The 17,952-nt window shown below is 44.3% G+C and overlaps 1 protein-coding gene across 1 annotated transcript in view; it reads right to left on the bottom strand.

Moving 5' to 3' along the window:
• The window catches only part of SLC6A5 (solute carrier family 6 member 5), a 142,653-nt gene that overhangs the window by 112,031 nt on the left and 12,670 nt on the right, over positions 1–17,952 (bottom strand). Inside the window, exon 3 of the mRNA XM_088458953.1 lies at positions 3,060–3,191. Within this exon, the coding sequence (XP_088315079.1) occupies positions 3,060–3,191 (132 nt within the window). The remainder of the gene's footprint in view (positions 1–3,059; positions 3,192–17,952) is intronic.

The raw sequence follows: 17,952 nt of genomic DNA, 5'->3' as shown, positions 1-17,952 counted from the left end.
TCTAACATGCCAGTCAGACAGTCTGTGTGTAATCTAACATACCAGTCAGACAGTCTGTGTGTAATATAACATGCCAGTCAGACAGTATGTGTGTAATATAACATGCCAGTCAGACAGTCTGTGTGTAATATAACATATCACTCAGACAGTATGTGTGTAATCTAACATGCCAGTCAGACAGTCTGTGTGTAATATAACATATCAGTCAGACAGTATGTGTGTAATCTAACATGCCAGTCAGACAGTATGTGTGTAATATAACATGCCAGTCAGACAGTATGTGTGTAATGAACCTAACATGCCAGTCAGACAGTCTGTGTGTAATCTAACATGCCAGTCAGACAGTCTGTGTGTAATATAACATGCCAGTCAGACAGTATGTGTGTAATGAACCTAACATACCAGTCAGACAGTATGTGTGTAATATAACATGCCAGTCAGACAGTCTGTGTGTAATATAACATATCAGTCAGACAGTATGTGTGTAATCTAACATGCCAGTCAGACAGTATGTGTGTAATATAACATATCAGTCAGACAGTATGTGTGTAATATAACATATCAGTCAGACAGTATGTGTGTAATATAACATACCAGTCAGACAGTCTGTGTGTAATATAACATGCCAGTCAGACAGTCTGTGTGTAATATAACATGCCAGTCAGACAGTCTGTGTGTAATCTAACATGCCAGTCAGACAGTCTGTGTGTAATATAACATACCAGTCAGACAGTCTGTGTGTAATATAACATACCAGTCAGACAGTCTGTGTGTAATATAACATGCCAGTCAGACAGTATGTGTGTAATCTAACATGCCAGTCAGACAGTCTGTGTGTAATCTAACATGCCAGTCAGACAGTATGTGGGTAATATAACATACCAGTCAGACAGTCTGTGTGTAATATAACATACCAGTCAGACAGTCTGTGTGTAATATAACATGCCAGTCAGACAGTCTGTGTGTAATCTAACATGCCAGTCAGACAGTCTGTGTGTAATCTAACATGCTAGTCAGACAGTCTGTGTGTAATCTAACATGCCAGTCAGACAGTCTGTGTGTAATCTAACATGCCAGTCAGACAGTCTGTGTGTAATCTAACATGCCAGTCAGACAGTCTGTGTGTAATCTAACATGCCAATCAGACAGTCTGTGTGTAATCTAACATGCCAGTCAGACAGTCTGTGTGTAATCTAACATGCCAGTCAGACAGTCTGTGTGTAATATAACATACCAGTCAGACAGTATGTGTGTAATCTAACATGCCAGTCAGACAGTCTGTGTGTAATCTAACATGCCAGTCAGACAGTCTGTGTGTAATCTAACATTCCAGTCAGACAGTCTGTGTGTAATATAACATGCCAGTCAGACAGTCTGTGTGTAATCTAACATGCCAGTCAGACAGTCTGTGTGTAATATAACATGCCAGTCAGACAGTCTGTGTGTAATCTAACATGCCAGTCAGACAGTCTGTGTGTAATATAACATACCAGTCAGACAGTCTGTGTGTAATATAACATGCCAGTCAGACAATCTGTGTGTAATATAACATACCAGTCAGACAGTCTGTGTGTAATATAACATGCCAGTCAGACAGTCTGTGTGTAATATAACATGCCAGTCAGACAGTCTGTGTGTAATCTAACAGCCAGTCAGACAGTCTGTGTGTAATCTAACATGCCAGTCAGACAGTCTGTGTGTAATCTAACAGCCAGTCAGACAGTCTGTGTGTAATCTAACATGCCAGTCAGACAGTATGTGATGTAACATGTCAATCAGTGTGTGTGATCTAGCAAACAGATCAGATGTCTATGTTTGTGATATAATATATACAGTATGTGTAACCTAGAACGCATATCAGATCATATGTAATCTAATGGTGCATACACACGGTCAGATTTTGCGTCATATCTGAAAGAAAATCTGACATGTGAGCCTGCAACGATGAACGATGTGCATTCCCGCTGGTCAGATAACGATATCTGACATCTGATGTGTTTGCAGTCAGATTTTGACGATTTAATTAATTTTAATACTGTCTGAAATCGTTCAAATCGTTGGTAAAAATCGTTCAAATTGTTAATTTGACACATCTGACCGCGTGTAGGCATCTTCTTAACACGTGTCAGTGTGTATGATTAGTCTAATGCACATGTCTGAGATCGTATAGAATCTAGAACAAAAATCAGATAGTCTGTGTAATGTAAAACACAGGTCAGAGAGTATATGTATATGTATTATTACACACATACAGGCCCTCATTCAGAGGCGGTCGCTATAAGCGATCGCTCTCTCTGAATGAGGGCTGCCGCTTCTGGTTTTTTGGTGCGGCCTCCTGGTCACAAGCTAAGCTGTGCGTTACCACCCACAGTTTAGCTTGCGACCAGGGTGATGGTCGCGATGGTGATCGTGCAGGAAGCTCCCCACTGACATCACTGCTGATGTTAGTGCGGCCGCCCACAAAACGGTAGGCGTTCCACCCCCCCGGCCCACCTACAAAAAGGGGCGAGCTGTCGATCAACATCGACAGCCGCCCCTTTTGTAGCAAGCTCCGGAGCGAGAGAGTTTCTCTCTCGCTCCAGGGCTTGCGCATGCGCAGTGCGGCCGCAGCACGTGCGTAGGGCTACCCATCGACCCGGTTGCGAGCACATCGGTGCTTGCGACCGGGTCTGAATGACCCCCACTGTATCACCATATGTGTAATATAGTACACAGATCAGTGGGCATGCTACACTATAGAGTAACACATCATTTATTATATAACTATATTGGTACATTATGTATTTAACAGGCAGAACATTTGGACAGTGTATGTACAAAACATTTCCCACATATTACAGGAGAATCCCGCAGATGTATACGGCAGATTATCTGCAATGACAATATGCTGTATGTGACATAGATAACACATATAAGACATCACACGTATCCTACAGCGTACATCAGTGTGTCCCACGTACACAGACAGTCCATGTTTCCTGTCCTCCATAACACGCACACGTGTGTACATAAGGAAAGTTATTATATGACAGTAATGTAATAGTGAGGAGGACAGTTACCTTGTAAGGCGGGGATGGCCTTCCACACAGAGATGGGCCCCTGGCTGGCAAACTGCCCCAGGGACACTTCCAGAAGGAAAATGGGGATCCCAGCCAGAGCCAGCATCATCAGGTAGGGGATGAGGAAAGCACCTGAGAGGACACGGAACACATAAAATCAATGTACTGTAGTCACTGTATTATTCTGTATGTATTAGCGCAGCATCTCACGCAATGTACTGTAGTCACTGTATTATTCTGTATGTATTAGCGCAGCATCTCACGCAATGTACTGTAGTCACTGTATTATTCTGTAGGTATTAGCGCAGCATCTCACGCAATGTACTGTAGTCACTGTATTATTCTGTATGTATTAGCGCAGCATCTCACGCAATGTACTGTAGTCACTGTATTATTCTGTATGTATTAGCGCAGCATCTCACGCAATGTACTGTAGTCACTGTATTATTCTGTATGTATTAGCGCAGCATCTCACGCAATGTACTGTAGTCACTGTATTATTCTGTAGGTATTAGCGCAGTATCTCACGCAATGTACTGTAGTCACTGTATTATTCTGTATGTATTAGCGCAGCATCTCACGCAATGTACTGTAGTCACTGTATTATTCTGTATGTATTAGCGCAGCATCTCACGCAATGTACTGCAGTCACTGTATTATTCTGTATGTATTAGAGCAGCATCTCACGCAATGTACTGTAGTCACTGTATTATTCTGTAGGTATTAGCGCAGCATCTCACGCAATGTACTGTAGTCACTGTATTATTCTGTATGTATTAGCGCAGCATCTCACGCAATGTGCTGTAGTCTCTGTATTATTCTGTATGTATTAGCACAGCATCTCATGCAATGTACTGTAGTCACTGTATTATTCTGTAGGTATTAGCGCAGCATCTCACGCAATGTACTGTAGTCACTGTATTATTCTGTATGTATTAGCGCAGCATCTCACGCAATGTACTGTAGTCACTGTATTATTCTGTATGTATTAGGGCAGCATCTCACGCAATGTACTGTACTCAGTATTATTCTGTAGGTATTAGCGCAGCATCTCACGCAATGTACTGTATTCAGTATTATTCTGTAGGTATTAGGGCAGCATCTCACGCAATGTACTGTAGTCACTGTATTATTCTGTATGTATTAGAGCAGCATCTCATGCAATGTATTGTAGTCACTGTATTATTCTGTATGTATTAGCGCAGCATCTCACGCAATGTACTGTAGTCACTGTATTATTCTGTATGTATTAGCGCAGCATCTCACGCAATGTACTGTAGTCACTGTATTATTCTGTATGTATTAGCGCAGTATCTCAAGCAATGTACTGTAGTCACTGTATTATTCTGTATGTATTAGCGCAGCATCTCACGCAATGTACTGTAGTCACTGTATTATTCTGTATGTATTAGCGCAGCATCTCATGCAATGTACTGCAGTCACTGTATTATTCTGTATGTATTAGAGCAGCATCTCACGCAATGTACTGTAGTCACTGTATTATTCTGTAGGTATTAGCGCAGCATCTCAAGCAATGTACTGTAGTCACTGTATTATTCTGTATGTATTAGCACAGCATCTCATGCAATGTACTGTAGTCACTGTATTATTCAGTAGGTATTAGCGCAGCATCTCACGCAATGTACTGTAGTCACTGTATTATTCTGTATGTATTAGCGCAGCATCTCACGCAATGTACTGTAGTCACTGTATTATTCTGTATGTATTAGGGCAGCATCTCACGCAATGTACTGTACTCAGTATTATTCTGTAGGTATTAGCGCAGCATCTCACGCAATGTACTGTATTCAGTATTATTCTGTAGGTATTAGGGCAGCATCTCATGCAATGTACTGTAGTCACTGCATTATTCTGTATGTATTAGAGCAGCATCTCATGCAATGTATTGTAGTCACTGTATTATTCTGTATGTATTAGCGCAGCATCTCACGCAATGTACTGTAGTCACTGTATTATTCTGTATGTATTAGCGCAGCATCTCACGCAATGTACTGTAGTCACTGTATTATTCTGTAGGTGTTAGCGCAGCATCTCACGCAGTGTACTGTATTCAGTATGATTCTGTAGGTATTAGCGCAGCATGTCACGCAATGTACTGTAGTCACTGTATTATTCTGTAGGTATTAGCGCAGCATCTCACACAATGTACTGCAGTCACTGTTAGCGCAGCATCTCATGCAATGTACTGTACTCAGTATTATTCTGTAGGTATTAGTGCAGCATCTCACGCAATGTACTGTATTCAGTATTATTCTGTAGGTATTAGCGCAGCATCTCACGCAATGTACTGTAGTCACTGTATTATTCTGTATGTATTAGCGCAGCATCTCACGCAATGTACTGTAGTCACTGTATTATTCTGTATGTATTAGGGCAGCATCTCACGCAATGTACTGTACTCAGTATTATTCTGTAGGTATTAGCGCAGCATCTCACACAATGTACTGTATTCAGTATTATTCTGTAGGTATTAGCGCAGCATCTCACGCAATGTACTGTAGTCACTGTATTATTCTGTAGGTATTAGCGCAGCATCTCACGCAATGTACTGCAGTCACTGTTAGCGCAGCATCTCACGCAATGTACTGTACTCAGTATTATTCTGTAGGTATTAGCGCAGCATCTCACGCAATGTACTGTATTCAGTATTATTCTGTAGGTATTAGCGCAGCATCTCACGCAATGTACTGTAGTCACTGTGTTATTCTGTATGTATTAGCGCAGCATCTCACGCAATGTACTGTAGTCACTGTGTTATTCTGTATGTATTAGCGCAGCATCTCACGCAATGTGCTGTAGTCACTGTATTATTCTGTATGTATTAGTGCAGCATCTCACGCAATGTACTGTTGTCACTGTATTCTGTATGTATTAGCGCAGCATCTCACGCAATGTACAGTACTCAGTATTATTCTGTAGGTATTAGCGCAGCATCTCACGCAATGTACTGTAGTCACTGTATTATTCTGTAGGTATTAGCGCAGCATCTCACACAATGTACTGTATTCAGTATTATTCTGTAGGTATTAGCGCAGCATCTCACGCAATGTACTGTAGTCACTGTATTATTCTGTATGTATTAGTGCAGCATCTCATGCAATGTACTGTAGTCACTGTATTCTGTATGTATTAGTGCAGCATCTCACGCAATGTACTGTATTCAGTATTATTCTGTATGTATTAGCGCAGCATCTCACGCAATGTACTGTAGTCACTGTGTTATTCTGTATGTATTAGCGCAGTATCTCACGCAATGTACTGTAGTCACTGTATTAATCTGTATATATTAGCGCAGCATCTCACGCAATGTACAGTACTCAGTATTATTCTGTATGTATTAGTGCAGCATCTCACGCAATGTACTGTAGTCACTGTATTATTCTGTATGTATTAGTGCAGCATCTCACGCAATGTACTGTAGTCACTGTATTATTCTGTATGTATTAGCGCAGTATCTCACGCAATGTACTGTAGTCACTGTATTAATCTGTATATATTAGCGCAGCATCTCACGCAATGTACTGTACTCAGTATTATTCTGTATGTATTAGTGCAGCATCTCACGCAATGTACTGTAGTCACTGTATTATTCTGTATGTATTAGTACAGCATCTCACGCAATGTACTGTAGTCTCTGTATTATTCTGTAGGTATTAGCGCAGCATCTCACGCAATGTACTGTAGTCTCTGTATTATTCTGTAGGTATTAGCGCAGCATCTCACGCAATGTGCTGTAGTCACTGTATTATTCTGTAGGTATTAGCGCAGCATCTCACGCAATGTACTGTAGTCACTGTATTATTCTGTAGGTATTAGCGGAGCATCTCACGCAATGTGCTGTAGCCACTGTATTATTCTGTATATATTAGAGCAGCATCTCACGCAATGTACTGTAGTCACTGTATTATTCTGTAGGTATTATCGCAGCATCTCACGCAATGTACTGTAGTCACTGTATTATTCTGTATGTATTAGCGGAGCATCTAGATTCTGTACATTTATACACACACATATATTTAGAAACGCCTCAGTTTGTCTGGCCACCCCCCCACCCCACCTACAAAACAGACAGTCCATCATCGACAGCCGCCCCGTTTGTAGCGAGTGCTGCGTGTACGCAGGCCCTCACCATTGACCCGCTCGCGAGCGCATAGTGCTTGCGAGCGGGTCTAAATGAGTTCCATAGTCTTGTGTTATATATATTTACTGTATATATACACGTGTATGTGCTGTATTTTTTCTGTGTGTCTTTACAAGGCAGCATGTTTTTGTAAGGAGCTCATGCAGACCCACTCATTAAGGTGCGATTGCTCGCTGTGAGCAATTTTTGCCCATCTGCCCATGCGTATAATTTGCAGTGCGCGTGCGCAAGCCATTCGTGATCTGGTTTTGTTAGCTTGTAAGCCACTATCAGGTCGCTGCTTTGAGTGACAGATAGCGCCGTTTGTTGGTGGTAACAGGGGAATGTGCATGTGAATGGGGGAGTGGATGTGCGAACGCAGACGTGTCTGCCCACCATAACGCCGCTTAAAGGGCATGCATAATTAGCAAAGTAGTGTCACTGTACACGTCACTTGCATGTATTTCAGGCCGCACTGATCGCAGTGCTTGCGGCGGGGAAAGGCAACCCCAAGGGCTGCGAGCAGCTCCGATGGCTAATGCTGGTTTCAATTAATCATACATTTCCCGGAGATGACGTGTGCTGCAAGTGGCAAGGAGGCGTCTACAGACACTTGCGATCGCACTTTGCCATAGCTCGCTAACACACAGTGGGCGTCCTTACGCGACGCTGTGTGAACGCTTATTTTACATATCCGGACCCTTTTTGCCAGCGAGCGATCGCATCTTGCCAGCAAGTCTGAATCAGGTCCTAAGTGTCTGACGTGTAGTGTGAGAGGGCTGAGAGCTGTCCCTGGTGCTGGAACCCCTCTGACAGAGGGCCTGATTCAGAGCTGCTCGCTCTGAATCAGGGCCGGGCTTTTTTTTTTTTGGAGCGGCCTCTTGGCCGCTCGAATAGCTGTGGGTAACCACCCACAGCTATTGCAAGGGGCCAGAATGATGGTCGCGATGGTCAAGACGATCGCGACCATCGGGCTTGCGACGAGACCCTTGTGGTAGGATCTCGTGGCCGCAAGCCCCAGAGAGATTTCAGCTCTAACAGAGCCGAAAGTTCTCCCACTGACATCACTTGTGATGTCAGTGGGGCTGCCCCCAAACGGTAGGCGTTCTCATGGGAACGCCTCAGTTTTGGGCAGCACCCTACTGGACCGCCCACCAAAGGGGGTGAGCTGTCACTCAACATCGACAGCTCGCCCCCTTTGGTGCGAGACCCGGAGCGACGGAGTGCCCGCCGCTAGCCGGATCTCGCGCATGCGCACAACGGAGGCAGCTCCGTCGTGCGCATGCGCTGTGGGCCACCATCGACCCGGTTGCGAACGCTCAGCGCTTGCGACCAGGTCTGAATCAGGCCCAGAGACTCCTCACTCTACAGTTCCTGTCTTATATAAATCAATTAATAAATTTATATACTGTATGAACTTCCTTCCCATATATATATATATATATATATATATATATATATATATATATTATGTGTGTGTGTTGTGTTTTATATACGGGACCATGCAGTGTGCTGGGAGCTCGGTGCAGGTGGTGTATTACCCGCAGTACACATAGGGCAGCATATACTCTATGTAGTGTCTGTGTGTGAGTGACGGGTATATCAGGGTCAGACACATTACAGGATGGCTGACACCTGGCAGTGACATGTCTCAAATGACCATGGGGAGTGCACACAATAAGACAGTGACATGTTACATGTGACTACGGGAAGTGCGCACAATAAGACAGTGACATGTTACATGTGACCATGGGGAGTGCACACAATAAGTCAGTGACATGTTACATGTGACTACGGGAAGTGCGCACAATAAGACAGTGACATGTTACATGTGACCATGGGGTGTGCACACAATAAGTCAGTGACATGTCTCAAATGACCATGGGGAGTGCACACAATAAGACAGTGACATGTTACATGTGACTACGGGAAGTGCGCACAATAAGACAGTCACATGTTACATGTGACCATGGGGAGTGCACACAATAAGTCAGTGACATGTTACATGTGACTACGGGAAGTGTGCACAATAAGACAGTGACATGTTACATGTGACCATGGGGTGTCCACACAATGTCAGTGACATGTTACATGTGACCACGGGGAGTGCACACAATAAGTCAGTGACATGTTAAATGTGACCATGGGGAGTGCACACAATAAGTCTGTGACATGTTACATGTGACCATGGGGAGTGCATGCAATAAGTCAGTGACATTTTACATGTGACCATGGGGAGTGCACACAATAAGTCACTGGCATGTTACATGTGACGATGGGGAGTGCACACAATAAGTCACTGGCATGTTACAAGTGACCATGGGGAGTGCACACAATAAGACAGTGACATATTACAAGTGACCATGGGGAGTGCACACAATAAGACACTGACATGTTACAGGGGAGTGCACACAATAAGACAGTGACATTTTTCAAGTGACCATGGGGAGTGCACACAACAAGTCAGTGACATGTTACAGGGGAGTGCACACAATAAGACAGTGACATGTTTCATGTGACCATGGGGCGTGCACACAATAATTCAGTGACATGTTACCTGTGACCATGGGGAGTGCACACAATAAGTCACTGACATGTTACATGTGACCATGGGGAGTGCACACAATAAGTCAGTGACATGTTACAGGGGAGTGCACACAATAAGACAGTGACATGTTTCATGTGACCATGGGGAGTGCACACAATAAGACAGTGACATGTTACAAGTGACCAAGGGGAGTGCACACAATAAGTCACTGACATGTTACAGGGGAGTGCACACAATAAGACAGTGACATGATACATGTGACCATGGGGAGTGCAAACAATAAGCCAGTGACATGTTACATGTGACCATGGGGAGTGCACACAATAAGTCACTGGCATGTTACATGTGACCATGGGGAGTGCACCCAATAAGTCACTGGCATGTTACATGTGACCATGTGGAGTGCACACAATAAGTCACTGACATGTTACATGTGACCATGGGGAGTGCACACAATATGTATGTGACATATTACATATGACCATGGGGAGTGCACACAATAAGACAGTGACATGTTACATGTGACCATGGGGAGTGCACACAATAAGACAGTGACATGTTACATGTGACCATGGGGAGTGCACACAATAAGTCACTGACATGTTACAGGGGAGTGCACACAATAAGACAGTGACATGATACATGTGACCATGGGGAGTGCACAGAATAAGCCAGTGACATGTTACATGTGACCATGGGGAGTGCACACAATAAGTCACTGACATGTTACAGGGGAGTGCACACAATAAGACAGTGACATGATACATGTGACCATGGGGAGTGCACAGAATAAGCCAGTGACATGTTACATGTGACCATGGGGAGTGCACACAATAAGTCACTGGCATGTTACATGTGACCATGGGGAGTGCACCCAATAAGTCACTGGCATGTTACATGTGACCATGTGGAGTGCACACAATATGTATGTGACATATTACATATGACCATGGGGAGTGCACACAATAAGACAGTGACATGTTACATGTGAGCATGGGGAGTGCACACAATAAGACAGTGACATGTTACAGGGGAGTGCACACAATAAGTCAGTGACATGTTACATGTGACCCTATGTAGTGCACAATATAAGTCAGTGACATGTTACATGTGACTATGGGGAGTGCACGCAATAAGTCGGTGACATTTTACATGTGACCATGGGGAGTGCACGCAATAAGTCTGTGACATGATACATGTGACCATGGGGAGCGCATACAATAAGTCAGTGACATGTTACATGTGACCATGGGGAGTGCACACAATAAGTCACTGACATGTTACAGGGGAGTGCACACAATAAGACAGTGACATGTTACATGTGGCCATGGGGAGTGCACACAATAAGTCAGTGACATGTTACTTGGGAGTGCACACAATAAGTTTGTGACATGTTACATGTGACCATGGGGAGTGCACACAATAAGTCACTGGCATGTTACATGTGACCATGGGGAGTGCACACAATAAGTCACTGGCATGTTACAGGGGAGTGCACAGAATAAGACAGTGACATGTTACATGTGACCATGGGGAGTGCACACAATAAGACAGTGACATTTTACATGTGACCATGGGGAGTGTGACATGTTACATGTGACCATGGGGAGTGCACACAATAAGTCTGTGACATGTTTCAAATGACCTTGTGGAGTGCACACAATAAGTCTGTGACATGTTTCAAATGACCATGGGGAGTGCACACAATAAGTCAGTGACATGTTACAGGGGAGTGCACACAATAAGACAGTGACATGTTACATGTGACCATGGGGCGTGCACACAATAAGTCAGTGACATGTTACATGTCACCATGGGGAGAGCACAAAATAAGTCAGTGACGTTACACGTGACCATGGGGAGTGCACACAATAAGTCTGTGACATGTTACAGGGGAGTGCACACAATAAGACAGTGACATGTTACATGTGACCATGGGGAGTGCACACAATAAGTCAGTGACATGTTACAGGGGAGTGCACACAATAAGTTTGTGACATGTTACATGTGACCATGGGGAGTGCACACAATAAGTCACTGGGATGTTACATGTGACCATGGGGAGTGCACACAATAAGTCACTGGCATGTTACATGTGACCATGGGGAGTGCACACAATAAGTCACTGGCATGTTACATGTGACCATGGGGAGTGCACACAATAAGTCACTGACATGTTACAGGGGAGTGCACACAATAAGACAGTGACATGTTACATGTGACCATGGGGAGTGCACACAATAAGTCAGTGACATGTTACAGGGGAGTGCACACATTAAGACAGTGACATTTTACATGTGACCATGGGGCGTGCACACAATAATTCAGTGACATGTTACAGGGGAGTGCATGCAGTAAGACAGTGACATGTTACATGTGACCATGGGGCGTGCACACAATAATTCAGTGACATGTTACAGGGGAGTGCACACAATAAGACAGTGACATGTTTCATGTGACCATGGTGAGTTCACATAATAAGACAGTAACATGTTACATGTGACCATGGGGAGTGCACACAATAAGTCACTGGCATGTTACATGGGGGTTTTCATTAATTAGTGTCCACACTTGCCTGCTTCCCTGTATAAGTGTCAGTAGTTTGGCTGGGGAAGCCTTGGCTGGGTGCAGCTTTTTTTCTAAGTGCAGGTTTTTAAGTGCATAACTAGCGTTAGACCTGCGTTAAACCGAGGAAAAACAGAAGGAGAAAAAAGGTCCATCACGCAACAAACCCCAACAATCTAAAGACTCAGACTACAACTGGACTCCCTGTACAATCACGGCAAGAACACTTCTAATGCTATTAATAATGCTGGCCTACTGATTCTAGCATACAATTCAATGCTTATCGTACTTTTCCCCATGTCAGTTTATATCTATCAACTTTGAAACACTGTCCTTTATCTCAGCTCTCTTGCCTAGCCTCACATCCTCTGTCTGCTTACAATCTGCGTTATTTTTCACATTCTGCACACTTTAGAACCCCACTTTTATTTCTCCCTATAACAATCTTGTTAATCTGCATACATATTGATACACTGTTCTTTGATACGTCACTGTTTTCTTACTTGCATTCCTACAAATCTCTTGCACTCATATCTCATTTAAATTTCCAAATTTCTTTCCTCTTGTTTACTTATAAACACCATGACAAGGTTTTCGTCAACTCCCTCCTTCCCTCTGTCTCTACCTAATCCTCTGTTCTGCCCCCTGCTTCCACCTTTATCCTTTCCCCCTTATCTCTTCCACCTCCTCCTCCCCTTCTCCCCCCTCCTCTGTCTGCCTACTCTTCACTCCTCACCCATTACTCCACTTTCTTCCTGTTCTACCCCCCCTCTGTCCTACTACCCCACCACCAAACCCTCCTCCTACACTCCTCTCCCTGTCACTTCACCCCACTGCCATCCACATCTCCCTCCCTGCCCACCTCCTATTGGTTCCCTTTCCAGCTCAGGTGCCCGCACCATCACTAAACTCTATTCATATCGGCCCCCCAAATTAATCTCACCTCCACGTTACAGCAACCCGGACAATCTCATTCACATCTCCCCCACAAATGCTATCTCTCTATCCTGTGCCCTCTGGAACGCCAGGTCAGTCTGTAATAAACTGGTCCCCACCCATGACCTTTTTATCTCCAACTCTCTGAATCTCCTAGCCATCACTGAAACTTGGATCTCACCCTCTGACACCACTTCTCCTGCTGCTCTATCCTCTGGGGGCTTTGCCTTCTCCCACACCCCCCGGCCTGGGGGTCGCCATGGTGGTGGAGTTGGGGTCCTTCTATCCACCAGTTACTCATACCAGCTAATACCCTCTGAACCATCCCTTACATTCCCCACATTTGAGGTTCATGCTATACGACTCTTCCAACCAGTAAACCTCAGAGTAGCTGTCATTTACCGTCCCCCTGGCTCTCCCTCCAAATTCCTTGACAACTTCGCTTCCTGGCTCCCTCACTTTCTCTCCTCAGATCTTCCCTCCATTATCCTAGGTGATTTTAATATTCCTATTGACATTCCCACAGAATCCTCTGCAGCTAAACTCCTTACCCTCACCTCTTCATTTGGTCTCGCCCAATGGACCTCCTCACCCTCCCATGTGAGTGGGCACTCACTTGACCTGGTCTTTACGCACCGTTGTGATATTTCTGATTACTCCAATTGCCCATTCCCCCTCTCTGACCATCACCTTCTCTCTTTTAACCTATCCCTCTCTCCTTGCCCTCCTCTAACTCCTAAGGCTACCATTACTAAGCGTAATATTGAGGCTATTGACACTGTTGCTTTTTCCTCCCTGCTGGACTCTCTTCTCTCCCCTATCACTTCTCTCTCCTGTCCTGAACAAGCTACTTCCCTGTACAATTCCTCCCTTGCTTCTGCTCTTGATTCTGTTGCTCCAGCAATAACCACTCACCCTCGCAGATCCACACCACAACCCTGGCATTCCAAATGCACCAGATACCTACAAAAGTGTTCAAGAATTGCGGAGCGTCAGTGGAGAAAGTCACGCTCTAAGGCTGACTTCCTCCATTTCAAATTTATTCTCTCCTCCTACAGTGCTTCCCTGTCTCTCTCCAAACAAACATATTTCAAGAACCTCATCTCCTCCCAGTCCTCAAACCCCCGGCGTCTCTTTGCCACTTTCAACTCCCTACTCTGCCCTTCCCCTCCTCGCCTTCCCTCCTCGCTCTCTGCCCTCGACTTTGCCACCTACTTTACATCTAAAATTGACTCCATACGTGAGGACATCATATCCCATCAGACCCTTAGCACTCCTCTCCCTCCTTGCCCTTACCACCCCTCCCCTTCTGTCTCACCAACTCTGACATCCTTCTCCCCTGCTTCTGGAGAGGAAGTCTTGGCCCTCATCCGGTCCTCCCCTCCTTCCACCTCCCCTCTTGACCCTATCCCTTCCCGTCTCCTCTCCCACTTGTCTCCTTCTGCCTGTTCCCATCTGGCTCACCTCCTTAATCTTTCCCTATCATCTGGCACTGTCCCTTCTGCATTCAAACATGCTCTTGTCTCCCCCATTCTTAAAAAACCTACCCTTGATCCTAACATACTTTCAAACTATCGACCCATCTCTCTTCTCCCTTTTGCTTCCAAACTCCTTGAGCGTATTGTCTACAACCGCCTTACCACCTTTCTTTCCTCCCACTCCCTCCTTGACTCATTTCAATCTGGCTTCCGATCTCTCCACTCCACGGAAACTGCCCTCACGAAAGTCAGCAACGACCTCCTTGCTGCCAAATCCAAGGGTCACTACTCTCTGCTCATTCTCCTTGACCTCTCTGCTGCATTTGACACTGTAGACCACCCTCTCCTCCTGCAAATCCTTTACTCTCTCGGTTTACGTGAAACTGCCCTCTCCTGGCTTTCCTCCTACCTCTCTGATCGTTCCTTCGCTGTGTCCTCTCATGACTCCTCTTCCCCTCCACTTCCACTAAAGGTAGGAGTTCCCCAAGGTTCTGTTCTTGGACCTCTCCTTTTCTCCCTATATACATCCTCTTTAGGTGAACTCATTAACTCCTTTGACCTCCAATATCATCTCTATGCAGATGATACTCAAATTTACCTTTCCACCCCTGAGCTCACCCCTGAGCTCCTTACCCGTATCTCCAACTGTCTCTCTGCTGTCTCTTCGTGGATGTCCCAGCGCTTTCTTAAACTTAACATGTCTAAGACTGAGCTGATCATCTTCCCACCCTCTTCCACTACATCACTTTCCTCAATTTCGTTATCTATTGATGGCACAACTATCTCCTCTAGCCCCAAAGTGCGCTGTCTTGGAGTTATCCTAGACTCCTCCCTCTCCTTTAAACCGCACATTCAGCACATCTCGCAGTCCTGCCGTTTTCACCTAAAAAATATCTCCAGGATTAGACCCTTCCTCACCCAGGATGCCACTAAAACCCTCATCCACTCACTGGTCATATCCAGATTGGACTACTGTAACCTTCTCCTAGCTGGCCTCCCAGTCTCTCACCTCTCTCCACTACAATCTGTTCTCAATGCTGCTGCTCGGCTCATCTTCCTCTCCAGACGTTCTATATTTGCTTCCCCTCTCCTTCAAGCCCTACACTGGCTCCCCTTCCCCTTCAGATGCCAATTCAAGGTTCTTACATTCACCTACAAAGCCCTCACCAAATCCTCTCCCGCATACATTTCTGACCTTCTCTCCCTTCACACTCCCACCCGCCCACTTCGCTCAACTAATGCATGCCGCCTCTCTTGCCAACTGATTACTTCCTCCCACTCCCGCATCCGAGATTTTGCCCGTGCTGCTCCCTACCTTTGGAATGCTCTCCCTCTCCCTATCAGACTCTCCACCTCTCTACAAATCTTCAAACGGGCTCTCAAGACCCACTACTTCATCAAGGCCTTCCAGCACTCCTCCTAACCCACCTCATGCTCTTTCCTTCCTATCTTCCCCTTCTGTGTCACGCCTGTCTGTCTGCCCCTCCCCTTAGAATGTAAGCTCTCATGAGCAGGGACCTCTTCCCTCATGTGCTTCTCTTTACATTTTCTTCTACTCTCTACTCCCCATTAGGGCACCTAACACGGGACCGCCAACTCCCGGCAGCTTATTGTGAGTGCTTTAATCACTATTTCAGCAATGTATATAAGTTGTGTCCCTGTCCTGCACTGTAATGTACTGTAAGTTACTTGTTTCTTGTTCACTTATTAGTTCTATGTACTATGTAAGGCGCTGCGGAACACTTGTGGCGCCATATAAATAAAGGATAATAATAATAATAATAATGTGACCATGGTGAGTGCACACAATAAGTCTGTGACATGTTAAATGTGACCATGGGGAGTGCACACAATAAGTCACTGACATGTTACAGGGGAGTGCACACAATAAGACAGTGACATGTTACATGTGACCATGGGGAGTGCACACAATAAGTCAGTGACATGTTACAGGGGAGTGCACACAATAAGATAGTGACATGTTACATGTGACCATGGGGAGTGTACACAATAAGACAGTGACATGTTACATGTGACCATGGGGAGTGTGACATGTTATATGTGACCATGGGGAGTGCACACAATAAGTCAGTGACATGTTTCATGTGACCATGGGGCGTGCACACAATAAGTCAGTGACATGTTACATGTCACCATGGGGAGAGCACAAAATAAGTCAGTGATGTTACATGTGACCATGGGGAGTGCACACAATAAGTCTGTGACATGTTACAGGGGAGTGCACACAATAAGACAGTGACATGTTACATGTTACCATGGGGAGTGCACACAATTTGTCAGTGACATGTTACAGGGAAGTGCACACAATAAGACAGTGACATGTTACATGTGACCATGGGGCGTGCACACAATAATTCAGTGACATGTTACAGGGGAGTGCACACAATAAGACAGTGACATGTTACATGTGACCATGGGGCATGCACACAATAAGTCTGTGACCTTACATGTGACCATGGGGAGTGCACACAATAAGTCAGTGATATGTTACATGTGACCATGGGGAGTGCACACAATAAGTCAGTGATATGTTACATGTGACCATGGGGAGTGCACACAATAAGTCAGTGATCACAGCAATGTGATATTTGGTTATACACAAACACAATATTTATATATCAGTGTATCAGACACACTATTATTATCAGACACATTATACACACATGCAGAGACACATTATATGTCAGTGTATCAGACAGAATAACACAACCCTGTTATGTTATGTTACAGTATGTAATTATTATGTTGTAATTATTAGACACATTATATGTCATTATATCATACACAATTACACAACCCTTTTATGTTATGTTACAGTATGTTATCATGATGTTATTATTATTAGACACATTATATGTCATTATATCATACACAATTACACAAGCCTGTTATGTTATGTTGCAGTATGTCATTATTATGTTATTATTATTAGACACATTATATGTCAGTGTATCATACACAATTACACAAGCCTGTTATGTTATGTTACAGTATGTAATTATTATGTTATTATTATTATTAGACACATTATATGTCAGTGTATCATACACAATTACACAAGCCTGTTATGTTATGTTACAGTATGTTATCATGATGTTATTATTATTAGACACATTATATATCAGTGTATCCTACACAATTACACAAGCCTGTTATGTTATTTTACAGTATGTAATTTTTATGTTATTATTATTAGACACATAT

This window comes from Taudactylus pleione, unplaced genomic scaffold (assembly GCF_031769625.1).
Source record: "Taudactylus pleione unplaced genomic scaffold, aTauple2 ptg000875l, whole genome shotgun sequence".
Classification (NCBI taxonomy): domain Eukaryota; kingdom Metazoa; phylum Chordata; class Amphibia; order Anura; family Myobatrachidae; genus Taudactylus; species Taudactylus pleione.
This window is presented reverse-complemented; position numbering and strand designations above follow the sequence as displayed.